The 26,917-nt window shown below is 57.0% G+C and overlaps 8 protein-coding genes across 8 annotated transcripts; 4 read left to right on the plus strand and 4 right to left on the minus strand.

Annotated features, from left to right (window-relative positions):
* Positions 1 to 455: 455 nt before the first annotated feature.
* On the plus strand, positions 456 to 2,847 carry E0L32_007492 (uncharacterized protein; the record flags this gene model as incomplete). The annotated part of the gene is made up of 3 exons (XM_031142242.1): positions 456 to 477; positions 534 to 617; positions 686 to 2,847. 3 exons carry the CDS (start codon positions 456 to 458, stop codon positions 2,845 to 2,847), a joined length of 2,268 nt encoding a protein of 755 aa, XP_030993466.1.
* Positions 2,848 to 3,772: 925 nt separating this feature from the next.
* E0L32_007493 (uncharacterized protein) lies at positions 3,773 to 4,642 on the plus strand (the record flags this gene model as incomplete). Its single annotated transcript, XM_031142243.1, has 1 exon — positions 3,773 to 4,642. One exon carries the CDS (start codon positions 3,773 to 3,775, stop codon positions 4,640 to 4,642), a length of 870 nt encoding a protein of 289 aa, XP_030993467.1.
* A 668-nt stretch (positions 4,643 to 5,310) lies between these two features.
* E0L32_007494 (uncharacterized protein) lies at positions 5,311 to 9,441 on the plus strand (the record flags this gene model as incomplete). The annotated part of the gene is made up of 1 exon (XM_031142245.1): positions 5,311 to 9,441. One exon carries the CDS (start codon positions 5,311 to 5,313, stop codon positions 9,439 to 9,441), a length of 4,131 nt encoding a protein of 1,376 aa, XP_030993468.1.
* A 687-nt stretch (positions 9,442 to 10,128) lies between these two features.
* Positions 10,129 to 10,800, minus strand: E0L32_007495 (uncharacterized protein; the record flags this gene model as incomplete). Its single annotated transcript, XM_031142246.1, has 1 exon — positions 10,129 to 10,800. The coding sequence occupies one exon, from the start codon at positions 10,798 to 10,800 to the stop codon at positions 10,129 to 10,131; it is 672 nt and encodes a 223-aa protein (XP_030993469.1).
* A 2,999-nt stretch (positions 10,801 to 13,799) lies between these two features.
* Positions 13,800 to 17,929, minus strand: E0L32_007496 (uncharacterized protein; the record flags this gene model as incomplete). The annotated part of the gene is made up of 6 exons (XM_031142247.1): positions 13,800 to 15,374; positions 15,431 to 15,457; positions 15,501 to 15,784; positions 16,343 to 16,950; positions 17,205 to 17,794; positions 17,870 to 17,929. The coding sequence occupies 6 exons, from the start codon at positions 17,927 to 17,929 to the stop codon at positions 13,800 to 13,802; spliced, it is 3,144 nt and encodes a 1,047-aa protein (XP_030993470.1).
* Positions 17,930 to 19,802: 1,873 nt separating this feature from the next.
* E0L32_007497 (uncharacterized protein) lies at positions 19,803 to 21,291 on the minus strand (the record flags this gene model as incomplete). The annotated part of the gene is made up of 4 exons (XM_031142248.1): positions 19,803 to 19,936; positions 20,269 to 20,340; positions 20,401 to 21,181; positions 21,250 to 21,291. The coding sequence occupies 4 exons, from the start codon at positions 21,289 to 21,291 to the stop codon at positions 19,803 to 19,805; spliced, it is 1,029 nt and encodes a 342-aa protein (XP_030993471.1).
* Positions 21,292 to 24,051: 2,760 nt separating this feature from the next.
* E0L32_007498 (uncharacterized protein) lies at positions 24,052 to 25,167 on the minus strand (the record flags this gene model as incomplete). The annotated part of the gene is made up of 1 exon (XM_031142249.1): positions 24,052 to 25,167. One exon carries the CDS (start codon positions 25,165 to 25,167, stop codon positions 24,052 to 24,054), a length of 1,116 nt encoding a protein of 371 aa, XP_030993472.1.
* Positions 25,168 to 25,720: 553 nt separating this feature from the next.
* Positions 25,721 to 26,443, plus strand: E0L32_007499 (uncharacterized protein; the record flags this gene model as incomplete). Its single annotated transcript, XM_031142250.1, has 1 exon — positions 25,721 to 26,443. One exon carries the CDS (start codon positions 25,721 to 25,723, stop codon positions 26,441 to 26,443), a length of 723 nt encoding a protein of 240 aa, XP_030993473.1.
* Between the last annotated feature and the right edge of the window lie 474 nt (positions 26,444 to 26,917).

A 26,917-nucleotide genomic window follows, 5' to 3' on the forward strand; every position in this document is an offset into this window, starting at 1 on the left:
GGGGCGCTTACGAAGAAGTTCTGCGACTTGAAGGCCGTTCAATTGTTGGTCGTGACGCGAAAGATTGATGGGAGACGACTTTTGGAGCTTCCCCCAAGCCGACAGGCGATATTATTTTCTGGCCATGTCACTCGTAGGTGTAAGTACCGTACAAAGGTACATGGACCTGGCTGGAGTAACAACGAAGAAGTGGGTCATCGGTTGCGTAAAAGTCCGATCCGCTGCAACCAACGCCAAAAATTCCCTGCCAAGTCCACCTTGCTGCAGACATTGATGAGTTGGACCCATGGAGCGATAACAAAGCTGTCGCATCCGCCCTCCATCACCACACCTCAGCAACTATCTGGAGCGATCGACGAGCAGCTGCCCTGTGACTCTACAGCATCTTCAGCGAACCTTTATTCGGGAATAGTGATTGCAGCAAACGAGGAGGAGGAACACGAGATTGGTTCAAGATGGCCTACAATCCCTACGGAGGTAAGTTCGCGTCGCATTCTGCTCTCGCAAGGCTGCACTGACATCTCGCCCTGCAGCTCCGCCGTACGGAGCGCCTCCGGCTTTTAACTCTTTTCCAGGCGCCAATGCAGCTCCGGGAATGGCACCGCCCCCGGGTTTAGGTACGTTTGGACGGAGCCTGCTCACTTCCCATAACACGCATCGCGCAAGCTTCTAACCTCTTCCACAGGCCCGCCCCCAGGCATGTCTTCCGCCCCGGGAATGGCACCACCTCCTGGTGTCCAGCAGTCCAATAGTGCGACGCAAGCTAATCGACCAAGCGGCCTACCTTCCTTCCAACCGCCTCCGAACCTGCCCAACATCAACTTCAACGCCCCCGTGATCCGCCTCGGCGCGACGTCCCTTCCCGCAAAGCCTAGCGGTTCTCCCGCCCCAGGCCAGAAGGAGTCAGGCTACGGTCCGTCGGGTGGTTCTCATCGCCCCGGCCTCGGCTCAGAACGAGGCGGGATCGAGCAGGCTCGCCAGAACCTCCGCGAGAGCATGCAATCGGCAGCGCCGCCTTCGAACGAAGAGAAGCTCAGGACCATCTTCCTTCACAAGATCCCCGAGAGCATCAGCAGCGATGCCAGCGTCGAGAAGCTGCTCGCGACTGTAGGCAAGGTGCGACGGTGGGAGTCGTCCAAGTCGCAACTTTCAGACCACAAGGGTGAGCTCTTTGGCTTCGCACAATTTGAGGACCCAGACTCTCTGGCTGTCGCTGTTGAACTGCTCAAGGATGTCAGCGTGCCTCTGAAGAAGCAGGAGCCCAGCGAGGACGAGTCGAAGAACGGCAGCGAAGACTTCGAGGGCATCGACAAGGTGCAGCTTCAGGTCTCCGTTGACCCTAACACTCTGAAGTTCCTCGAGGCTTACAAGGAGGGCAGAGGCGACGAGGCGGAATCCGAATTCAATGCGCGAGTAGAATCGGCGAGGTCGACGCTGGGGCAGTTCATCCGCGATTTGTTCTATCCTCCGGTGCACAAGGCGCGGGACGGCGATGGCGACGTGGCCATGGGCGAGTCGGGGCAGAACGGAGAGAATGTCGAGGTCATCAACATCCCGCTCGCTCAGGAAGACGAGCTGGCAGATATCCCGGCAGAGATGCGAGAGGTCGTCGCTCAAGAGATTGCAGCCTTCCGCGAGCGAAGCAACCGTCGGGACATGGAGCGTCTCAAACGCGAGGAGGAGATGGAGGAGCGAGAGCGGCAACGAAATAGTAGCTCTCGACCTTCACGTCTCGATTCACCTCCTGCGGGTAGCAATAACATCCCGCTCGGCCCTCGCGGTGTTCCCAATGCGCCGTCAGGTCCCAGGGGCATGAACTTTGTCAACGGGGGGATATCAAACGGCGACAACTGGAACCGAGATGACGAGGACACGGACACCAGCGACGAGGAGCTGAACAGGCGTGAACTTGCTCGTCAGAAGGCTGAGGACGATAAGTTGTACCTTGAGGCCGAGCGGAAATGGGTTAACCGGGAGCGCCAGCGGGCCGCTGCCCTGGAGCGCGAACAGGATCGCGACAAGGCAGAGCTGGATAATGCGGAGAGGAGACGAGAGGAGCATCTGGAGCGCGAAAAGAACTGGGACGACGAGCGCGAGGCCAGTCGCAAGTCACATCCCTACTACCGCGATCACGCAGGCTGGGTCCGGAAACGGGTGCAAGAGAGAAATGCCGAAGCCGCAAGAGACGAAGGCGACCGCCGTGCAGAGGCCGACGAGCGGCGGAGGCAGGAGGCAGAGATGGAGGCGGCTAGAGGCATGGCCGACTCGTTCCTGGAGAAGCAGGCGAAAGAAATGGAGCAGCAACAAGCAGCGGCGGAGGCAGCTCCCCAGCGATTTACAATTTCATTTGGTGCCGCCGCTCAGAAGGCACAGGCCCGGACAGCCGGGAACAGGAGAACAGTTGCCGAAGTGGAGGGCCTGCTGGACGACGAGGAACAGGACTCGACGGTCAAGCGGCAGCTCGTCCCGATCAAGTTCGAGCCGACGTCGAGCAGCGGCATGTCGGAGGAGGAAGTATCCAAGGCCGTACGGGCTCTCGCGCAGGAGATCCCGACGAATCAGGAGGGTCTTTGGGCGTGGGATGTCAAGTGGGACTACCTGGACGACTCCATCATCGGCGACAAGCTGCGGCCGTTTGTTGAGAAGAAGGTCATGGAGTACCTCGGTGTGCAGGAAGAGTTCCTCGTGGATGTGGTCGAGGAGCACCTGCGCAAACACGGCAAGCCGAAGGACCTCGTGGAGGAGCTGGGCGAGGCCCTGGACGAGGCGGCAGAGGACTTGGTCAAGAAGCTTTGGCGCATGGTTATCTTCTTTACCGAGTGCGAGCAGCGTGGCTTGCCTGCCTAATCTAGTCGTTTTGAGGAGAGAGAGAGAAGAAATGAAGAGGCAAAAACGGAGGCTCTTGTTTTGGAGTTTCTTGGGTTTGGGAGTTCACGGGGTTCCATCATCATCTTTTTGCGGTATTGCATGGTGGCATTAGGAGATACCTTGATAACAATTTTAATATGTATTATCAGAGACAGAATGCTTGGCCACTGAAGGTCGTTAAAAGTAATCACCGATAGAAGCCTTGTGACTGAACTCTTTAAACCTAAGAAGACTACACTGATGGGATGGCGACAGCGACAGTCTCATCCTGGAAAGGTCGGTCAAACTGGTTTGGCTGACCTCAGTCAGGCATGACGCTGTGCTACAGTGTACAAAGGATACAATAATTCAGTCTCCAGTAGCAAAAGTGGACATCATTGATGTATTTTCTGTGTCTTGGTGTAGGTAGCACCAAGAGATAGATATCCGAGGACTTACTTGATGGAGATCAATCAAAAGTGTGCCTCGGCTAAACTAATCCGGGGAAGGAAGCTCGACCAGCACGTTGATTGCCGTCCCCGCCTGAAATCTGGGGAAAGCTCAAGCTGCGTCTGGTTGTCAGACCTCAAACAAAACAACCAACGACATCAAATCTCTGGTCTTTTTGAGAGGTTCGGGTTATCCAATTGCCACTTGACTCTAAAGAGAGGTCTTTTACTTGGACCAATCTCTTTGTCTCCATCTGCAGCTTGTGTCGCCCGCACGTCCCCAGGCTGTTCAGACAGCTTGCTTATTCAATCAAGGCTTCCAACAAATCATCGAGAGCAACCTGACCTTCAGACGCACAGTCTTCTTCTGAACGCCTCCAGAATCAGACAACTTCATCTCGTTTTTCTGGTCTCCTACCTTTTCAATTGCCCAGTCAAGCACACAAATCACCAAGTCTTGCTTCAAGGTCTGCAAAATGTCGCCACTCCCCAAGTCGCTGGAGTTGCCTCCTCCCGAGGTCCCCAATGCCATCATCAGCTTCCCGTCGCCTCACATCCTCCTCGTCACCCTCAACCGCCCCAAGCAGCTCAACTCTATCCCGCCGGCGGGCCACATCGCCCTAGATGCACTCTTCCGCTGGTACGACGAGGAGCCATCGCTGCGCTGCGCCATCCTCACCGGCGCGGGCCGCGCCTTTTGCGCAGGCGCCGACCTCAAGGACTGGAACGAGCGCAACAACGCGCAGGGAGGCGAGAGCCAGCAGCAGAAGGCGGCCCAGCGCAAGAGCCAGCTCTGGATGTCGTCGGGCTTCGGCGGCCTGTCGAACCGCGCGGGCAAGAAGCCCTTTATCTGCGCGGTCAACGGCCTGTGCCTCGGCGGCGGCATGGAGATCGCCATCAACGCGGACCTCGTGGTCGCCAGCGCCGACGCCAAGTTCGGCCTGCCCGAGGTGACCATCGGCGTCGTGGCGCTCGCCGGCGCCCTGCCGCGCATCATCCGCAGCGTCGGCAAGCAGCGCGCGTCCGAGATGGTGCTGCTGGGCAAGCACTTCTCGGCCGACGAGATGCTGTCCTGGGGCCTCGTCAACGAGGTCGTGCCCCGCGGCGGCGATGTCGTGGCCGCGGCGGTCAAGATGGCGGAGCGGGTGGCGGGCAACTCGCCCGACTCGATCATCACGAGCCGCGAGGGCATGCGCCTCGGCTGGGAGGGGGTCAACCCGGAGGTCGGCACGGATATACTCGAGTCGGGTCTGTACGGACGTATGAACGGCGCGGAGAACATGAAGGAGGGTGTGCTGAGCTTTGTGGAGCGGAGGAAGCCGAGCTGGAAGGATAGCAAGCTGTGAGCATGCGTGGAGTGGGTTTGGCTTGACGGATGTGTTTTCGCTGGCTAGTTGCTGAGGATGGTCTTGTAGCATGGAACTTTACATATTGTATAAGAGTATTGTGTATCTAGATCTTGGCAGATTGGTATCCGATATGAATTGAAGCTACTTGCCCAATGGCTATCGTAATGTTGTGATGTATCCTAGTTGGATTTCTGTTCTCAACTTTTGATATTTTGTTCTTTTTGAATTTGAATGCTAAGATTAAACTAAACTTATCTATATTGTTCCTTCCAGTGATGGCCGCCCTTTTCTTCATACCAAGACACCCAAGGAAAATCTACAGTCAGTTCATCCCTGTTCACCAACCCCGAGGTCAAATGGCAAACCACCCTCGTCGCAATCGTGAGAAAACGGCTCCGGACGGACACGGTGATGCTTGCCGGCGGCAGTATCGGGAGCCGGCCCCGCTTTTCCCACCACCAAGAGAGATAAGATAAGCAGGCTTGAGGGACCAGACCAGACTGGACCCCGCGTACGGAACATGAAAAAGCAGCCCCGCTAGCCTGGGCTTTTTTTTGCTTCTGCTCGCTTGCTCTGTTTTGCCAGCCAAAACCGCAGAAAGGGTCTTGACTCACCACCAACGCCCTTTTCAGAGCAGCACAGCTCGCAAAAGCCGCTCGCCCACTATGCCCTACGAAACTCTTGTCGGTGGCTCCTGCTACACGGTCGCGGAGGAGAACAAGCTCCTGGCCCGCATCAACGAGCAGAGCCCTGCCAAAGTTGCCCGCATCAGTGGCCACTGGCGCTACTTTGTCCACACCACCGGCGGTCCCGTGCCTGACGAGGTCAAGAAGCAGCTCCTCTACGCCACCGATGCCTCCAAGGTGGCCCCCAAGGCCGACGATGGCAAGACCGTGACCATCTACATCACGCCGCGCAACATCTCGCCATGGAGCTCTCAGGCCACCGCCATTGCCCTCGTCTGCGGCCTGGGCGACCGCGTCCACCGCATCGAGCGAGGGCGATCCATTGACATTGTATTCGTCGACAATGTTTCCGGCGAACCCAATCTGTCCTTCCGCGATGTCATCTACGACCGAATGACCGAGAACTTCACCCTCGAGACCCCCGCTCTCGAGACCATGTTCGTCGACGGCGACCGCAAGCCCCTCGAGATCGTCGACATCTACTCCGACCCCCGCGGTCCCCTCGTCGCCCTCCAGGAGTACAACAAGCAGATGGGCCTCGGCCTCGACCAGCCCAATATGGAATACCTGGTGGCCGAGTACAAGAACCTGGGCCGCCCTCCCAACGACATTGAGCTGTTCATGTGGGCTCAGGTGAACTCGGAGCACTGTAGACATCATGTCTTCAACGCCGCCTGGACCATTGACGGCAAACGCATGCCCCACAGCCTGTTTGAGATGATCAAGAACACGCACAAGAAGACCCCGGAGCACACGATCTCTGCCTACAGCGACAATGCTGCCGTCTTCGAGGGCGACCTCACCAACTTCTGGGCCCCCGACTACAATACCGGTTCGTGGAAGCTGAACAAGGAGGTTCTGTACCCGCTCATCAAGGCCGAGACACACAACCACCCCACTGCTATCTCTCCTTTCCCTGGTGCCGCTACCGGCTCCGGCGGCGAGATCAGAGACGAGGGCGCTGTAGGAAGGGGCTCCTCTCCCAAGGCGGCCCTCTGCGGTTTCTGGGTGTCTGACCTGCTGATTCCCTCCAAGAAGAACCCGTGGGAGTCTGACATTGGCAAGCCTGCGCATTATGCAAGCAGTCTCGACATCATGCTTGAGGCGCCCATCGGTGCTGCGCGCTTCAACAACGAGTTTGGCCGCGCAGCCCTTGCTGGAAGCTTCAGGACCCTCCTGTCCACCACGTCAACCTCAGATGAGGCATCCGAGTACAGAGGCTACCATAAGCCTGTCATGATTGCTGGTGGTATCGGCTTCGTCAGGCCTCAGCACGCCTTGAAGGACTCTCATCATGTTGCAGACGGAGCTCACATTATCGTTCTGGGTGGACCGGCGATGCTTATTGGCCTTGGTGGCGGTGCTGCCTCATCGGCCGCCGGCTCCGAAGCTACTGTGGAGCTCGATTTCAACAGTGTGCAGCGTGGTAATCCTGAGATGGAGCGACGCGCACAGATGGTCATCAACACATGTGTTGCCCTCGGCGACGAGAACCCTCTGGCTTTCATCCACGATGTGGGCGCCGGCGGTCTCTCTAATGCTCTCCCCGAGCTGGTGAAGGATGCTGGGTTCGGCGGCCAGTTCGAGCTGAGGAAGGTTGAGAGCGCTGACAATAGCATGAGCCCTCTTCAGATCTGGTGCAATGAGGTGAGCAAACCCTTTGACATATCAAGCAACACCGAGCATTCATTCAAATTACTAACCGCCTATTCTTTTCAGGCCCAAGAGAGATATGTTGTTCTGGTCAATCAGAACAACCTCAGCCGGTTCACCAACATCTGCCGGCGAGAAAGGTGCAACTTCTCCGATGTGGGCACCGTCCTCGCCATGGACCAGAATGGCAAGGGTCGCTTGCTGTTGACAGACGCGGAACCCACGGTGCAGCCGCCAATTCCACCAATTGACCTACCTATGGATGTCCTGTTCCCTCCCGGAAGGACAATGGAGCGAACAGTGGACAGGGTCAAGAAGAACCTCCAGCCGTTCGACGCCACAGCCAGCTTGAAGGAGACTCATGGCGTTTCTGGCCTGAAGGATTCAATCACCAAGGCCACCGAACTCGTCTTCTCGCTTCCCTCAGTCGGATCAAAGCTGTTCCTAATCACCATTGGCGATCGTACCGTCGGTGGTCTCACCGTCCAGGACCAGCTGGTCGGCCCCTGGCAGACCCCTGTCGCGGATGTGGCCGTGACTCTTACCTCTTTCAGCATGGACGAGAAGACTCGCGGCGGAGAGGCCATGGCCATGGGCGAGAAGCCTACTCTGGCGCTTATCTCGCCTGCTGCTTCCGCTCGCATCGCTGTGGTCGAGAGTCTGATGAACCTCGGCGCTGCCGATATCAAGGGCCAAGGCGAGCTCAAGCGCGTCAAGCTCTCTGCCAACTGGATGGCTGCTGTCAACCACCCTGGCGAGGGAGCCGAGCTGTACGATGCCGTCGAGGCCATCGGAATGGAGCTTTGCCCTGAGCTGGGCGTTGCCATCCCTGTCGGCAAGGACTCCACGTCCATGAAGGCGTCTTGGAAAGACAAGGAGCTCGACCAAGCCAAGAGCGTGACAGCACCTGTGACCGTTGTCATCTCTGCTTTCGCTGTCGTCGAGGATGTTCGCAGCACATGGACCCCTCAGCTTCGTCGCGTTGAGGATGTGGGCGAGTCCGTCTTGATCTACGTTGATCTTGCACAGGGCAAGAAGGCCATGGGTGGTTCGGCTCTTGCGCAGTGCCTTGGCCAGCTCGGCGACGAGGCGCCCGATGTCCGAGATACCCAGCTCATTCGAGATTACTTTGATGCCCTCTGGCAGCTACACCAGCAGGACATCGTGTTAGCTTACCACGATAGATCAGATGGTGGTCTGCTGACGACCGTCGCCGAGATGATGTTTGCGGGCCGCGCTGGTGTGGAGCTTTCGGCCGAGACATTTGTCACTGCGGAATCTGAGGTCCTCGACGCCTTGTTCAATGAGGAGTTGGGTGCCGTCTTCCAGGTCAGGAAACGGGACGAGGCTAACTTCAAGAAATGCTTTGCCACTTGCGGCCCGCCTCCTGGTCTGATTAAGACCATCGGCTACGTGCGGCCTACCTCGAAGCAGTCCTTGTCCATCCTCTTCAAGGGTGAACCTATCGTCGATCTTGACCGGGTAACCATGCAGAAGTGGTGGTCAAGTACATCCTACGAGATGCAGAAGCTCCGCGACAACCCGGCTTGCGCCGAGTCCGAGTTCGCCTCCCTGGCGGACTCGAAGGACCCCGGTCTTTCCTACAAGCTCAAGTTCGACCCCGCCGATGTCGGCCTGCCCATGTTTACTGCGCTGAAGGGCCTGGTCACGCGCCCGCGTGTTGCCATTCTGAGAGAGCAGGGTGTCAACGGACATGCCGAGATGGCCTTTGCTTTCAGGGCTGCCGGCTTCGACGCCGTCGATGTGCACATGTCGGATATCCTGAGCGGCTACTCGCTCGATGGCTTCCGAGGTCTGGCCGCCTGCGGTGGTTTCTCGTACGGTGATGTCCTCGGTGCTGGCCAGGGCTGGGCCAAGTCCATTCTCATGCACGAGGGCTCGCGCAAGGCCTTCGAGGCCTTCTTCAAGCGACCCGACACGTTTGCCCTTGGCGTCTGCAACGGCTGCCAGATGCTGACCAGGCTCAAGGAGCTGATCCCTGGAGCGGAGGACTGGCCGACATTTGTGCAGAATGAGAGCCAGCAGTTTGAGGGCCGGTACTCGATGGTCAAGATCCAGGAGGAGCAGCCGTCCGTCTTCTTTGACGGCATGAATGGTTCGTCCTTCCCCATCGTCGTCTCTCACGGCGAGGGCCGCGCCCAGTTCGATTCCGAGGGCGAGCTGCACTCGCTCAACCAGGCCGGCCTCGTGCCGTTCCGGTACGTCGACAACTACGGCTCCGTCACGGAGAAGTACCCGTTCAACCCCAACGGCAGCCCGCAGGGCATCGCGGCCGTCAAGAGCCGCGACGGCAGGGTCGTGGCTATGATGCCCCACCCGGAGAGGACGATCATGGCGGACGTAGGCAGCTGGACGCCCAAGGAGCGGCTGGCGGACTGGGGTCAGTACGGGCCTTGGTTCAAGCTGTTCCTCAACGCGCGCAAGTGGGTTGGTTAAGCAGGCATGGAAGCTCGGGAAGGGAGGAAGCATGTGCATGTTCTTTTGGAGTTTTATCGGAGTTTTGATCCTTCCTTTAGATAGGGCTGGCGGGTTCAAGTGTTCACATCATACGGGTAGAAAAGGAATATCAGATTATCGACGACATCTGGGGCGGGCGATCTGGGTGGAAGGGAAGGTCTTGTAGATTGGCCAGGAGCATCTGCGTTTGTGAAGCTGTTGAGATATCAAAATGCAAACGCTATTATTCATGCATCGAAAGTTTGAAAGAATGTACGCATTGTTGCTCTAACGCACTGGTTGATAGATGCGTATCCCGTAAGATGCAATCGTTCAACAAAGATGTACGAATTGCGAGGGTGCGACATTATGGCCGATCGAAGGAATGCTGTCACATGCACTTGGCCAACAGAAGTGGAATGCGGAAAATTACAACATTGGTATTGTTCCCTAGACAATACCTAGGATACTGATGGCCCCCATTCCCGCGAAACGTGCGGGGGAAATGCCGATTTGAAAGCTAACCCCCGAAGCAAATTAAACTCCTGGCCGACTCATGTTGTCCATTACACGAAATCCAACCAGACCCCAAACCAAATAGGATTTCGGCTCATGCGCCATTCCAACTCTAGACTTTGTACGTTCTTCCCTCGCCCTCCACCATCCCATTATATTCTCGGTCTCTCCTTACAGAGCAGCAACGGCACCGACAAAGCCAACAGCGGCAATGACGGCAGCCACGAAGCCGGTCTCCTGAGCGGCAGCGGCCTTGGAGGTGCTGGAGGAGCCCGCCGCGCCGGTGGGGGTGGCGCCAGTAGAAGAAGAGGAGGAGCCAGACTTGCCGCCAGCAGCGGAAGAAGAGCCGCCGGCACCGGCGCTGGAGGTCTTGCTGGAGTCGGTCGTCTTGGCCGAGGCGGAGCCGCCGGAGCCGCCAGCGCCGCCGCCGATGGCGGTGGTGCAGATGTTGGCCTCGGTGGCGAGGGAGGCGTACTGGGGGCACTTGGACAGCGCGGACGAGAGCTCGCCCTCGTGCTGCTTGGCCCACGAGATGACCTGGGACTCGTAGCTGGAGAAGACGGGCTTGATGCTGTCGTCGACCGAGTAGGAGCAGGGGTCGGTGGGCGGGTGGGCGGCCTCGTAGGACGCCAGCTCCGGCGGGGGCGTGGGGATGCTCGAGTAGACGGAGACGAGGGCCGTGAGGCAGGCCGTGTCCGGGCCGCCGGCGCCCTGGGAGGCGGAGGGGTTGTCGGTCTGGCGGGCGAGGACGTCGCGCTTGACGGCCAGGTGGCCCGGGTGGATCATGTCGGCCGAGACGGCGGCGGCCGAGGCCAGGATGGCGAGGACGGCGGAGGAGTGCATCTTGGGACTTGGACAGATGTATGTGTGTGTGTGTGTGAAAGGAGAGTAGGTCGGTAGTAGGTAGATTACAAGTTTGATAGTAGTGAGAGAGTGTGAGAGAGAGTGAGGGAAGCTTTCGAGAAGGGAAGGTGGAGAAGGAAAGAGTGGGAAGGGAGATCGAAGAGGAGAGGAGATGGGGAAGGTATTTATCTTTTGGGTATCATCATGGATAGCTTACGGAGTAGGTATTTCGAGTCTACCTAGGCGGGCGAGACTGGGACCTCCCATCGGGGCGCAGATCATCACCCAGGGCAGCCAGGCACATTGCTCGCGATGCGCGAGTCTCGAAGGGCCCGGTCTGGGGCTAGGAAGACCGGCTCGTGGGATTTGGCACCAAGCTCGATGCCAGCGCCACCACCAATTTCAGCCAGGGGCGCCCTAATGTGGAATTCCAGGCGACCTTATTGGCTCCCGCGGCTCGCAAACGGCGTTGGACAAGGATGTCAAGGTTTGTCCAGGAGGAGTGAGGGCCCTCAGCTGTCACTACGGAGCAACACAGAATGCTGGGTAGAAAGCTCAGCCCTGTTGTCACTGGGTCAAACGGCATGAATTAGCAGCCCGTTAGCACCAAAGGTTCATTTCGAAACAGAGGGGGAGGCCAGAACTAGTTGGGCTGAACTCTCTCTCTCTCGCCATCCAAACTTGGCGAGCACCCCCTTTTCTCGTCCCAGACATTGCCCGTTCGTCTACAAGTCGGTACCACTATTGTAGTATTAAACGGTCCCCAATGGTATCTCGCCTGTCTCTTCTTGTTCATCATACTGCTGTCCTATTCGCAGGCCACCCTGGCAAATGAGAACAGGCAGGGAGTTGTTTAGGCAGATCATGCCCACAAGAGGAACAGACAATGTCATATCGACAGGGATAGGAAAAGCTTGATCCGGGAAATTTAACTCCTTGGGGAATTCACACGTTACACAGCAAAGCATGCTGGACTCCGCTACCTATTTGCCGCAACCGCCGATTTGTGTTTCCCAACGGACGGAGTCACAACTGTTCAACTGTGAGCTGCAGGTCTAGACTTTGCAGACGGAAAGCTTCGTAAGGTACCTACCTAGGGTCAGATCAGTCCATGGGAGGCCTTCCTTCACCTCTCTTGCATGAGAGACACCACATCCAGCTGTCAACCCCTGGAAGCTCTGAGCTGGTCCCGGTCGAGCTTAGCGGCCAGCCACCAAACCCAAGAGCTGAGCAACCGCTGGTCCAGTCCTCTCACGCCAGTCACCCACGACAAGCTTGGCGCCAACCTTGATTCTGGCGGCGGTGTCTTTCCTTTTCCCACCAGGGTAAAGATGAGGTTGTCGCGAGAATGCGTGGGCGTGCATGATGTGATCATGGATGCGAGGCGAGGCACAGTCAACAGCTTCCCCGTCGCGCAACTGTACAAGGACCTTCGGTGGGTGAGAATGGCATTCGTTCACGAGGAGACGCGTACTCGCTGTCTCCTGGGTCCAATGGGAGACGACTCCAATTGCCAAAGCTGGACACTCTGGGGCCGCGCACCGCGGCTCTGCCTTCTTGGCGCGTCCACCTGCATCTGCCAACACCAAGCTGAAGGCTTGGCATTGTGGCCTTGCTGCAGGGGTAAGCGAGAAGGAGAGCGTGACCAGTACTCAATCCCCTCAACACCATCACGAGTCCGTTCTTTGGAGGCAGCCCACACTCGCTTGGGCACAGAGCTGAAAAGAGACGATTCTCTTGGGATTGAGGCAGCCAGCGGAGCCGTCGTTTGTCATTGAAGATGGCATTGACAGCAATGTTGTCGATGCATCGAACGATGCTCGGCTTACAGTGACGGCTAGCCTTTACCAGTGGTGCTGCTTCGCTCCTTGTCTGGCAATACCACAACAATTCCCTCATTCTTGACTTGCCTAATCGATACTGCTTACTACGACATCGCTTGGCAGACTCTGTTCATCCCATCCGACCAAGAGTGCCGACCTTGCCTGGCCCGGCATCACCGCCCGGCACTTTACACCCGCCTAGTATTTACCGGACGATCAAACCGGGGTACCAGCGCTCTTCATCCCATCTCACCAGAGTGCATTTACCGGACCCGAACCGCGCCGTCTCTTTGGTCTGTCTACTCTTCCAGATACCGCCCGTCCGTGTCACTCATTCATGCCCTTCTCGTCCCATCAAAGTCTTGCAATCCCACATCCATCATCCATCAGACGAACAGCCCTTCTTAGCCGTACCAGTCCCCCAACCCCCAAGCACTCATGCACCCCAGATGAGCGCTCTGTCTCTGCATACATAAGGTCTTCTAGAAGTTCGATCTCGCGGGAGTGTTGTGCGCCGGATCGATGCCCACTTTACCCGCCCGGTGCTCTGCGACACCACACACAGGCTGAACACAGGAACCCCAGGATTTCCGTGGCCTGCATGCTGCGGAAGGGATGCAGAAGCAGTGGAACGTAGCAGAAATCCGCATTTAGAAGCCTCGTCATACATTGGCAGATGGGGAGAGAAGACATAAAAGCAATGGTCTATCCCCACGACTTCCCTCACTTGGGCACATGTTCTCGAGAAGTGCCTGACAGTAATCATCACTTTTGATGTTTTGCTTCTCGATACGACAGATGCCCTCGCATTGCACCCTACCTACCTAGTTCCTCTTTCGTCGCAGTCAAGTACGCCACGATTCCCAATGGCTACCCGCAGGCACCTCGACAAGCAGCTCAGCATCAACTCTGTGACAGGATACACAGCATGGCAGCAAGGCATTTATCCTGACAGCACCCGCAAGTCCTTAAAGAAAGACAGTCACCGACACAGCATGCATGAGATTCTTGCACAACATTAACAATATATCACCATCGAAAAGGCAAGACAGGCAAGGTGAAAAATGGCAGATCATCGCTTGACATTCGAAGTCATATTCATTATTTCATCATATCAACAAAAGAAAAAAAAAAAGAGGATATGGTATATAAGACCCCTTCCCCTGTCCCTTTCCTTCAATCCATATCGAAGAAGCTCCCGGACCTCTTGAGCAGATCCAGGTCGACGCACCCCATGACCCACCCGTCCAGCCGCCGCACGTTCTCGTCGTAGAACCACCACACGCCCGCCGCCGCGAGCGCGACGCCCGCCTCGGCCGCCGCCACGCCGATGGCCGTCGCCCGGAGGCCCTCCCAGGCCCACACGGCGTTGGGCAGCGCGACGACGAAGACGCCCGCGGCCAGGGCGCGCCACGCCGCGAGCCCGGCCTCCATGTCGCCCGTGTGCCGGAGCGCGGCGGCGACGTTGGACGACGTGAACTGCGTCGAGCGGCGCACCATGGGCCGGGCCGTCGCGTCGAGTACGTAGACGCCCGCCGCCAGCAGGCCGAGCGCGAAGCTGACGGCCGGGAAGCTCACGGACCGCCCCACGCCGTCCGGCGCAAAGGCCGACACACCGCCCGAGGGCGCGCTCATGCGGCGCTCGACGTAGAGGCCGAAGACGAGGATGCCCATGAAGGACAGGGCGGCGCCGCCGGCGAGGGCGGCGAAGTTGAATTTGGGGACGAAGCGCGTGTGCCAGACAGGCAGGAGGGCGAAGACGGCGACGGCCGCGGTGGACATGAGCCACGGTGCCGTGGAGAGGGCGCCGAGAGACGAGGTGGAGAGCATGAAGGGCATGGGGGAGAAGAGGAGGCTCAGGGAGGAGGAGAGGCCCCACAGGGCAGAGAGGGGGAGGAAGGAGACGAGGAAGAGCATGAGCGTGGTCGGGGCAACAGCCGCGCGGGGCGCTTGCAGCAGGATGTTGACGCCCAGAGAGGGGCCCTCGTACGAGTAGGGCTTCATGCCCTTGACATACTCCTTGACGGCCTCGACGCTGACGGAACCCCGCGGCCTTGGGGGCAGCTGCTTGAGGGACCATGCCGACGCCGGGGTCTGGATCATGCTGAAGATGCGGTCGTAGTTGGTCTCAGGCGCACCGAGGGCCATAAGAGGCACGGCCACGGCGAGGAAGCTGTTGATGACCTGGTACTGCACTGTGAAACCGGCTGGGGTCCGCGAGGCGACACCGCCAAGCAGAGGAGCGCCCCACGTCGTAGATACTGACACGATGCTGTAGATGGCCACACGGAGACCACGTTCATGCTCCTGGAAGCTGGTCAGCAGGCTGGGTGGTGAAGAGGCTTTTGATCTGGTGGCGGGACTCACAAAGTAAGTGTCATGAATTGAGCCGAGGACGAGCGTATCAAAGGCGCCCCATCCGAGGCCCTGAAATACCCTCGCCGCCATGCACTGCGCATAGCTCCGTGCGGTAAAGGTGCACCATACGGCACCGACAAAGATGAAAAGGACCGAGACCAGGTACACTGGCCTCTTGCCCCATATCCTGGAAGTGATGAGGCTCAGCATGCCGGTGAAGGCCGACACCATCAAAGGCACGCCGGTCAGGGCTGCGACAGCGGTGTATGAGACCATGTAGCCCATGGCCAACTGGCTGTTGACTGTGATAAAGGCTGTCTTCATGACACTGACAAGTGCCACCATGAACAGCAGCGCACCGAAATTAAGTTCCTTCTTCCACAGGGGCCAGTTCTGGAAATGCTAGTCAGCGTGAGCTCTTACAGGAGACAGAATACTGCACTGCTCACCAGTGGATCGTCATCCTCGTCACTAGGCTGCGGTACAAGCTCCACGTGGGCATATTTCCCCTTGCCGTACTTGATTGGCCTCCGATTTGACGACATTGACGAGAACGACAGCCTCTTGGACGAGCTGGTCATCGGCCTTGGCGGTTCCCTGGTGACCAATCTCGGGGGGGTTGTCCGTAGTGGTGGGAATGTCTTCAACTCCTTGGCCGGCGGCGTGGGCGGCACGTTCATCGACACCCGCCTCGGTTTGCTCTCGTGAGTCGCCTCTGGCCTTGCGACGTTCCCATCCGCGCTGATCTCCTTCTCGAACGCCATGCGGAAGTCTGTCGCCATGGTAGACTCCCTTGCTTCCCCCTTTGTCGAACAGAAAAAAACAGGTGTACTTGCGTACAGGGTATCTCAAAAGTCTGTTCCCGACCGGGGAGCGGGAGAGGTCGAAGGAGGAAACCGGTATATAAAAGACGAAGAGAAGACGAAGAGGAGGCGAAAGGAGACAATAAGGATTAACGTGAATAGATTAACGTAAAGAGAAAGAAAAGGGCACACACGCTTGCCAGCAAGGGGCGCAATGGGATTTTCAAATAGGTTGGACAAGAAGCAGAAAGCACAGAAGAACGAGAGTATCGCACAGCGAGTCTGGGTACTTTGTGAGAGGATGAGGGACTCGCGCTAGCCTGTCATGATGGACGAGACATGCAGAACTGGCAGAAGCTAGAAAAGAGCCGGAGCCAGGTGGCCATGCATGGGGACGGGGATGGCAAGAAAGTACGAACGGGGGAGGAGAAAAAGCAAAGGCCGGGTGGGGAGGGAGGGAAGAAAAGGGAATAGATGGCGAAGAGCTAAGCCAGCCACGGGGGGGGATGTGACGATGACGATCGATGCATCTCGAGGAAACGAACCGTCTTGACAGACCCGCGATTGGGAGGAGAAACAAGCAGGGCCCAGGCGGCAGATGGACGAGCCGAAGAGGCATCGCAGGTGCTGAGGGGGCCAAGGCATGAAGACATGACAGGATCGAGCGTCTCTCTCGAAGCCCTTGCTTCATGCGAGCTGCAGGCATGGGCGAGCGAGGGAGGCGAGGGAGCCCAGGGATCCAGGGATCTGAGGACTGGAGGGCTGGCTGTCGTGTCGGCTGTCGTCGAAGCCCTACGCTTCCTAGTGCCGATCCAAGGGCGACAGGCCGGGCAGGGCTCCGCGATTGGTCAATCGAGGTGCCATTCCCCCCGACGTCCTCGGGTTGCGACTGGCAGAGTCGGTGCGAGTGATGAGGTAACGAGAAGCAGAAAGACCGGTCGCAGAGCACGCATGCCGTCTGATCTCCGTCGCTCTGAAGCTGAGCGCACTGACCAGAGGAGAGGCGAAGACACGCAAACCAGGCATCTGGAGGCAGCTCTTGGCAACCGAAGCAGCGCACCAGCTCGCCCAAAGCGTGCAAGGGGGCCGCGCTGAAACAGCCCTGATGCGAGATGCGGCCGGTGCGGGCACTTGTCTCGGGTGGAGATGTTTTAGGGCTGTGGGTTCTGCCACCCGTCGTCCACACTTTAGGTTTAGCGATCTCTCTCGATGGATCTTGGCTCCCTGCTCTCAACCTGGAAAACCTACCTACCTAGGTACCCCTACCGAGCCTACCTCAGCCTACTTTTACCTCGCGTAGCCAACGAATCGCATTGGCTATTCCGGACTCTCTGTATTTCCTTGATCATGACTTTTGTGCGTGTAACAACATGGGCCATGACAGCAAGAGAAAGGGACAGAGACAGAGACAGAGACAGACAGAGACACGAAGCAAAGCATCGGGGAAAAGGAAAAAAGAGACCCAGCTGCGTTCCGGCGGTGAGCCTCTCGCTCTGCGCGACGGCACTGCTGCGCCGGGGGATGTCCGGCTTGCAGCTCAACGGGTGGACTCTTGCTCTTGCTGACGACGACGATGACCATGACAAGACTTGCATTGCTTTCTTGCACAATCGTCACGCACTTCTGCATGACTTCCTCCCGCGAGTGCAAGGTCCTTTTCGCATCGTCCCGAGCGGACGATGCCCAATATTTGGCTGTCTGCCGCGGCGCCAGCTGCAGGCTTCTCTTGTCAGCGCTGGTCTGGTCTGGTCTGGTCTGGTCTGGTCCGTTCTGCAACTGCAAGTACCGTACTTGTACTTCCTCTGGCGTTGTTGCACCTGCTCGGCACGAAATCCGAGCTGAGGGTGGTTTGATGTGCCCTGATCGGCCCTGTGAAGGTCTCGATGGCTTGTGGATCACTCTGCTAGGGCCCTGGCCGGACCCGGTACTCGCCTGCGCAAAGTAGGGTCCTGTCCGTGTGAGAGGCTGGACAGGGCAGACCGAGTGGGGGTGACCAGACCAGCCCCAGCTCTGAGAGCTTGCTCAGCACACATATCGGTCAGCAGAAGATGCACTTCTTCTTTCCTCCCTCTGTCCATGATTCACCCCTATTCTTGTCTGGTCCATGGATCGAGCGAGAAGAACCGACAAGTGCTGGCCAAGCATGGTTGGTGCTCTTGCTCCAACCTTTCAGGTCCGGAAAGCCTGGGTATCCCTCGCCAGATGGAGCTCGTATAGAGCTCTTTTCTTCTTCCCCAACAAATCTGAACCTTTGAACCCACTGTGGACCACTACAATAGCTACCTACCTTGCCTTGCAATAGCTTCAGTCGCTAATTCTTTCTCCTGGCACCGCCAGCCACGTCAATCAGCCTCCAGGTTGGTCCCAGCTCGACTCGGTTACCTGACAGCAGCAGCAGCAAGTCCGAGAAGAAAGGACGAGAATAGCCACCTGGAGCAACCAGGTACTGGAATGTCTGTTGGAATCCCGTACCTTTTCTCCTGCAGCATGCATGCATCCTGGCCCCTCCTCTCTGCCGTCCCGCCATGCAGTCGACCGGACCGTCCAATAAAACGGATGCTGTGCACCAATACTCCGGCCTCTCTGGTCGGTCCCACCAAGCCTTTCCCGACGGAGGAGTACCTCTCCTCGTCTGCTGCTGGAATGTGTCAAAACGTGCGGTGCCTTGCAGCTCAGCCCGTACCGTCCGTGGTTACCCGTGCCGTGCGAGCGAGCGAGTTCCGTCCCATGCCATGCCATGCTTCCACGCCCAGAGAGATTCCGCCCAAGCACGTTGCCCTGCAGGCGGAGCTGAAACTCGCCGTTTCGGAATTGCGCCCGCGAACCAAAGAAGAAGAAAAAAACAACCAAAAATTGGGTCACATTTCTTTGTGCCTGTGCCTATCCATTCGTCCAGCGGTACTTCGGGAGAGCGTGGCCATTTGCTGCATAGCCGTGGTACCGTTCTCCAAGAGTCGACTAACCACGTCATTGCCACGTCGAAGCTCGGATCGACCAGGGTATTATTATATGTAGGCAATATAATCGGTGAGCACAGAAGAGAAAAATGCATATGGATGGATTCGAGCCATTCGAGCCCAGTGGCATGGCAGTTGCTGCTGTACTCCGTGGATGTCCCGACCGTCCACTCTCCCGGAATTTGTCACCTTGATCGACCTTCAGACCCAGAAACAGAGTATGCTTAACGATTTTGAGTTCACCCCGTTAAGCATGAATGCGAATCATCAGGGCCGACGACAACTTCGACACAAACCATGGAACGGAATGAATTCCGAGACGAGGAACCGGGCTTGGTCTCGATGTTTCTACCATTACAGTCGAACAATACTATATCAACGACTTAGATAGCACAATTGAAGGTTGTACAGCAGCACGACCTTACTCCGGACAGGACATCCGTGCCGCCATCCGTCCCGTGTCCTCAGTGCAGCGCTGGCCCATCCGCAAAGAGGGAGTGGCTCAGTCCCCGTTCTTGTTTGTTCAGTCAGTGGGCCGAAACGTCGCGCCGGCGTGCACATCATACCAGTCAGTAGCAGCGCCGTCCCGATCTTAACGCCTGCAAGTAATGTTTCTATCGATTCGGTCGGTCGTTATGGGCAAGGATGTGGGACCGGAGCATCCCCAGATTAGTATTGTTTCCCCCGAGAGCCAGTCTCGTGGTGTGATCCAGCTTCTGTTTGATCTTCTCCGAGTCTTATGCATCGTCAACGTCTGCATCTAAGGCGGGGATATGCCTCTGTGACCAACGGTCTCCTCTTGCATCTCGTTTGCAGGTGTTGCCGGACGAACTGCCGATTGCTAACCCATTTCTTCTTTGCCTACGTCGTTCTAGCTGTTTCCAAAGATTGTATTACAAAACATAATAACGCCTGTCCGTATCCAAGGTCCCGGCGTGTCATCAAAAGTCTATAGTTCCCAAGAAGTGAAACATTGAAGCTCCTCATGGAGCCAAGGGTATCATCATTTTCATTCTCTTGCGGCATATGCCCACGCCGTTAGCGTACCATAGGCGACAAGCTTAAGCAACCACGGCTGCCCGGTGCGGCGTCATCCAGGACGGTGCCCGCTCGTAGCTCTGCAGTCCCTGGATCTGGGCGAAGAACATGGCCTCGACGGGCTGCGAGACGCAGCCGCGGGGATCGAGGTGCAGACCTAGAATAGTGGGTAGAAATGTGAGTAATCATGTCTCTCGAGAATTTGACCCGCATGCTCAGCGCAAGGGGTTCATGGGTCGCTTTTAATGCACAGGCCCTACGGCGCCGACTCCGGTGCTGCTCTTTGTCTTTCTTCCTCAGTGCGCTCGCATCTTGGATTGTGTGACAGAGTCTCGCTTCCTTCGAGTTCGTGGCAGTAGCCCCGTATGCTCGGGGTTTCTCGTGCTGGAGATGCATAGAGCATCCAGTCGTACGAGGGAGATAGTATAAGAGTGAAAGGGTCGTGCGTGTGCGTGTGTGTTCATATCGAGGCAATCACGATGGCTTTACCTGTACTTGAGACTTCCTCTTCATCCGACTTCTCTACCATGAGCAATAGCTGGTTGGTCCTGACTAGCAATTCTGTTCAAGATTGTTAGGCGAGCTCGTTTGCCCAAGTGATGAAGGAAGCAGATGACTCACCCTCGTACTCCAATGTGTAGCTCACGGGCACGTCCTCACCGGCTGCCACCAATACTGGCCGGTGCGCATCCGCCTTCTCTACGACTCGGAAGCGCAACCCGACGTTCTTGCCGGCATCTGCCCAGAGGACTGCCCGCTCCCCTTCTTCCACCGGACCCGCCGCTGTCCGCTCCGAGAGCCAGTCGCGCCACACCCTGACGAGGCCGTCACTGACATTGACATGGCTCAGGAACAGACCGCGCTTGGGGCCGACCTTGACCAGGTTCGTCACAGTGCACAGCTGCGTGAACAGCTCGCCGTCATCAAGGTATACGTCGTGGGACGCTGGTTCTGGCTCCGGAGCCGCTTCCTCTGTCGCTGCATCTGCTGCGCTGCCGACCTCTTGTGCCACCGCTGCCGCAAAGACCTGTTGCCGGGGGTACCTTGATCTCGCGCGCCGGTTCTCTTCCTGGACTACAGGGCGGAAGCGCGAATAGATCGCCCTCAGCTCGTGGAAGCTGAGCTGGTCTTCTGAGCCGACAACGCGCCCGCGATCGTCGTCGCTAGCGGCTGAGGGCCAGTCCAGTCCGTCTGTGCCGATGTAGTCACAGTTTAGATAGGGTGTGGAGAGCTTGGCACTCGGGTGGTAGCATTCGAGGATCAACTGGTGCTGGGGGAGAGCGGCGGCAGTGGCAAGGCGGTAGTGCAGCAGGCGCAGGACGATGGCGTGAAAGCGTCGGTTGATGAGGGCAAGGCGGGTGAGCTCGGTGGTCGGAAGGGGGGAGATAATGGAGATGAGGATCTGTCCAGGGACGATCGGTTAGCGCGCAGTTCTTGTGTCGACGATTGGCAAGGGAATGAATAACAAACCTCGTTGGGTAACGAGTCGATGTTGAGGTGTTCGGAGGCCATCTTGTTCACTGGGAGCAAGGTGGATGGGTTATCAAAGAACTGCAACAAATCTATCCAAGCAAAGAAACAGATACACACGAGAATCGCGGTATCGAGAAAAGCTTTGGAGGGATAGAAGTCTCAGAGCTTTGCGTGCCTGGGAACACCGCTTGCTATTTAAAGGACGGACTCGAGCACATGCAATCGAGTCACAGCTGGCTTGATAGAGAGTTCCGGGAGGATGGGGCACCGGCCGCAAGGGCTAGCCAGTCATGGACAAGGCTTGGCCTCGCGGATGCCGGATGGGTAAAAAGACAGGACGACGGCCAGGATGTGATGGCGCGGGAGGATCCCGGGAGTGACTGCGAGATACCGGAATGCCAAGGATGTCAGGCCGTGGAGTGGATCCGAGCCAGACCACGCGTGGGCGTGTTTCACGCCGGCATTCGCTCGCAAGTAGGTGATATCAGCCGGTACTTGCTTGAAGATGTGGTGGGCTGCCAGCGTTGGCTGAACTAAGCCCTATGACGAATCGAGTCGACCGGCCATGGCTCGAGGCTCGAATCAGCGATGGTACTCGAAGACAGTCAACACCTCTCCCTGGTCTTTCTTGCATATGACAGGGAAGACAAGGGACGCGCGTGCGATAGGATGATACCGGGATGATACGAGGAGGATGCCAGTTGTAACAAAGCAAGCCTCGAAAGCGAAGAATGGCGGCGCATGGTGGTGAGTCTGGTGTCGAGAGTGGAGAAGACATCAAAGAGGCGGTGACATGTGCAAGCTCGCTCGCCAAAATCATGACGGAATCGACCAATGCGGAAAGGCGCCATCCTGATAGTGATTGCAAAGTCAAATAAAGCATGATAAGGCGCGATAACGCAAAAGTGGAGCCCCGAGCCAGCACCGACGGTGGATCTGCGGCGAGTCCAGCCCTGGAAGAAGCCGTACAATGTCTCTCCAGGTCAACTATTTCCACTATTTCCAGAATATTACAGTGGGTCTTCCCGCTGATTATCAGGGATGAGGGTGCTGGCAAATCCACAGTCAGGTGCTTTCTAACACCACAAGTTCTGGGCCCTTACTCGTATGAGTCTGTTGGCTGTTTTTTTTTTTTTTCCTTCTTTGCCTTTCGGCGTGTCAACAAGTCCACCGGGCATTCTCGGGCATTTCTCGCCATCTATCAAAGATAAGATTCGATCCAGGGGCAATCTGCATCAAGTTGATGAACTTGATGACTCTTCATCGGAGGGAATCGGGACTCAAGTATTTGCTGAGATGACTTGGCCTGCCTACCTACATACATACCTAGGTAGGTACTTACTCTGCAAGCCTCCTGAGCACACGTGAAACGGCCTGAGGCAGACAGGCAGCAGAGCTGCTGTACATGAATGATATTTCGCGTGAATGAGGCCTCACCAGCTTCGTCATCCACGCGCAACCACGTCTCTACTTGGAACACTGCGCGGGCCCACCACGCGTGGAGCGGAGCTGTACTTGTACCGGATTTTGGTCCCCCGATCCGGAACCCGCTCGTCTCAAGCCCATCTTCTCATCATGACAAAGGGGAAGGATGTCCCTTCTCACGCTCAAGCCCAAGTCCAAGTCCAAGATGGCATCACTATTGCAGCCCAAGCACAAGATGGCGACCGGAACTCACTGCCAGATCCTCTCGGGTCTTGCGCAGATTTAACAGGATAGCGTTGCCCGGACGGCCGGAAGCTGGACCTAGCTCGCACGGCCCCCACGGGACTCGGCTCCGAATCCTCATATAAATCCAGTCCGACCGAGTCTACTGACTCAGCCATTTTAGTAGTCCGTCTAAACACAAGTGAAGACAACACCTTAGGGCTGTCAGTATATGTCCATGAGTTTGAGCTTGAGCTTGAACCTGAGCTTTAAATGGGGCTTTCTTTCCTCGGGACGCATACGATCTCAGGTATGGGTCGTCCTGGATTTTTTGCTTCTTTCTATCCGTCTTGGAAGCAGACCCAGCCTTCGAGGATGTGCCTTTGTTACTCTCAGCCACGGTGCAGGGCTCTCACAGATAGCTAAGAGGGACAGGTGAGAAACTAAGAGTAGGGAAAGTTGATATATATATATATAAGATAGGAGATGTTTGCAGGGCGTTTCGGGATCACTTGGTGACCATCACAATCGAAGTAGGGATCGGGATCCCGGGCAGCTCCGATGGCCAGGTGCAAGTCTAGATGGATCAAGTTTGAAGGCGTGGTTAGAGAATAGAATGAGAAAGAAAAGGAGACGTTAAAGAAGGTCTGATATCGTGGCAGAGCCTGGCATTTGCGTGATCATCCCTCACGTAATTACCATCAACTCTCTGAGGTCGGGGTTCCGAGGAGCTTCGACTGCTAGGTGCAGTTACAGTAGTAGTAAAATCAACGTTGCTCATTATCAGGCAGGTGGCGATACTGCCGATGGGGGAAGGGGTACAGCCGTGCACAGAGGCACGAGAGGGGCAAGACTACGACCCAAGATAGAAGAGAGGGACAAGCAAGCTTAAGAAAGGGCGGGCGGGAATACAGCTCCTCTCGGTGGACAGCGGATGCCGGATGGAGAATATCTCTGTCGAAGAGCAACTGGTCAAGATTGGATCCTGGTATTACGCTGTAAGGCAGAAACAGATCGTTGGATGAGAGCCGACCTAGCCATTGTGGACTTGGGAGGAGAATTCTCAAAGAGGAAACGGACGCTTGATTAGGGAAGGATCGTTAATATTTAAGGCGGAGCTGGCAGCCACTCAGATGCTTCGATTATCTGCCCTTATTCCTTCTCGTATATGAACCAGCCAGACTGTGGTTGCATCGTATCCAGCCCAATCGTCACCCCCTCGGGGTCCAGGTAAGGGTTTCTCACCAATTCCCTCCCGCTGCTCGTGCATGTAATGCCCACGGAACCCGCGACCATCTCGGCCTCCACCTCTTCGCCGTTGTCATTTATATGCACCGGCACTTTGGTGAAACCACTGGGTATGTTTTGCGCATCGACCACCGCATACTCCTGCCCGCCCACTTCCTGTGTCCAGCGGTTCGCCAGCTGTGCACGCCCCTCGTTGCTCCAGAAGCAAAAGGCAGTGATCCAGCCGCTGTAGTAGGATATGCCGCTGCCGGATGTGTAGTCGCAGATGCGCTGCCAGAAGCAGAGAACCTCGGCATGATCCGGCTCGTCAAACGTGCGCACGAAGTTCTGCAGGACGGGCTTGAGGAGCCGGCAGAACTCGGTGGGCTCCTCACCGTACTGGCACAGTCTGTCGAGGCGTCCTAGGATCTGCTCATAGTCGGCCCTCTCGCCGAGCAGCGTCACCGAGGGGATGCCGCACGAGCACATAGAAATGTACTTGAAGTACTTTTGCAGGGTCCCCATCATGACGATCGCGGCCACTGTCTTGTCGAGCTGCGTGGTCGTGGTGAAGCTCGGCGTGATCCACTGCCGGAGCCCCGGGTCGACGATGTTGGCCTCGAGGAGGTCGTTGATCCTGTGTGCAAAGTCGGCATAGTCGACGGTAAACCTCGTACTATTCTCGTACTCTATCACCAATGTCTTCTGCCCCTCGAAATTCACGAAGGAGCCCCTGAGCTCCTCGGCGTGGGCGTTGACGTAGGAGCTGAACTGGGTCGTGATGGCCAGCCAGACGTCGTCGGGGCGAATGACGAGATGGTGGTGATTATTGTAGGCGTGTGTCACCGAAAAGAGGAAGCCGTTTCTGGAGGGTTGCATCACAGGTTCGATCTCCTTGTCGAACGAGGACTGGATCAGGGTCCCGCGAGTTGAATCTCCGGGCTTCGACAGGCTATCAAGGATTGATTCTGCGGAAGACGTCTCGCCATCAGTGCGGATGCGAGACGCCTCATGATTCGCAACTTTGATCGTGACTGGCATTGCGAATATAGGAAAGGATGTTTCCTTGCTTGAACTGAACAAAGCGAAACTCGAGACGAGAAAGTGCTAAGTGTGCTAGACTGTTCTTCTCGAAGCAGATATGTTCTCTAACAGTTGACTCCAGTCGGCCGAGACGGCCAGGATCCTCATTTATCAATATGTTGGTCACAGCCTAATTCTGCCGCCTTGATCAGCCAAGCATTCTCGACAGGCACCCATCATCTCGCCCAATACGACAATGGGGAACACGCAAGCAATGCACAAAAGTCTTTACCTTAAGAAAATGACTCTCTGGAATACGACGTTGTGTGAATCCTCCGAGTTCAGTCAACAGTCAACTCCGTAAGGATATCGCGGTTGCCTACCTTACTGGGTCGGGCCCGTCGTATGCGGGATGCATGTCGCGGGAACTAATATTCCCGGACCGATTTAGTGTGACTCGCTCGTCTCACCGTAATTACCTCTCGTCAGCCGCTTGATGACGTCTAGCAAGACGAAACATGTTTGCCCGTCCGTAGAGGCACACTTTCCGAAGCGGCAAACAGTCCGAAAAATGGGCCCAGAAGCAGATGCCCCAGCCATGAAGCTGATCGGCCTCATCGGCGGCATGTCGTGGGAGTCGACGGCGCTCTACTACCGCATCCTCAACGAGCAGGTCCGGCAGCGCCTGGGCGGCCTGCACTCGGCGCGCATCGTGCTCTACAGCGTCGACTTCCACGAGATCGAGGCGCTGCAGGCCTCGGGCGCGTGGGACGAGGCGGGCCGGCGGCTGGCCGACGCGGCGCGGGCCCTCGAGCGCGCCGGCGCCGACTTCCTCGTGCTCGCCACCAACACGATGCACAAGGTCGCGCCGCAGATGACGGCCGCCGTGCCGGGCACCCCGCTGCTGCACATCGCCGACGCGACGGCGGCGCGCATCAAGGAGGCCGGCCTGCGGAAGGTGGGCCTGCTGGCGACGCGCTTCACCATGGAGCAGGACTTTTACCGCGGGCGGCTGGAGAGCCGGCACGGGATAGCGGTCGTGACGCCGGACGAGGCCGACAGGACGCTTGTGCACGAGGTCATCTACCACCAGCTGTGTCTGGGCGTCATCGATCCGGAGTCTCGAGCGCGGTACCGCGAGATCATGGCGAAATTGGTGGAGGAGGGCGCCGATGCAATCATACTAGGGTGTACCGAGATCACGTTGCTGGTTGATAGCAGCGACGCCACGGTGCCGCTTTTTGACACGACACTGATCCACGCACAAGATGCTGTGAAGCGAGCACTGTCTTGAGAGAAGGATTTATTGAACGTGGGGTTGTCTAGTAGTTGACCTTGTTGTGTTGTATTGTGAGACACAGTCGGCTGATACTCCGACAATCCTCTTCACCACACTCAAGCTAGTCAGTTACCGCATAAATTTGCAGCCAGCCAAGCCAGGCTTTTTATCAAGTTGAAGAAACAAGCCATTTAGTGTATGAGTTTTGCTTGATGCATGGTCAGAGCTCGATTTTGTATTGGGCTGCTCAGCCCAAAGGTCCCACAGACTTATGATAGACTCAACACTTGGCACCAACTTGTCAAGATCGGCAGGAACCTAAACAACATGAGCATGGTCAATGTCCTTTCCACCCAGGCGGAACCCCCGGGCTGGATAGATCTTGATAGGTAATTTGCTTCAACTCCCCGGCGGACCCCGCGCCGTTGGCATTCCGCGAGCTGCCAAGATGGCCAAGCCTTGGTATTACCCCATTTGCATGGGTCGCCC

Source organism: Thyridium curvatum (assembly GCF_004353045.1).
Source record: "Thyridium curvatum strain D216 chromosome Unknown NODE_46_length_333320_cov_79.933738, whole genome shotgun sequence".
NCBI lineage: Eukaryota > Fungi > Ascomycota > Sordariomycetes > Thyridiales > Thyridiaceae > Thyridium > Thyridium curvatum.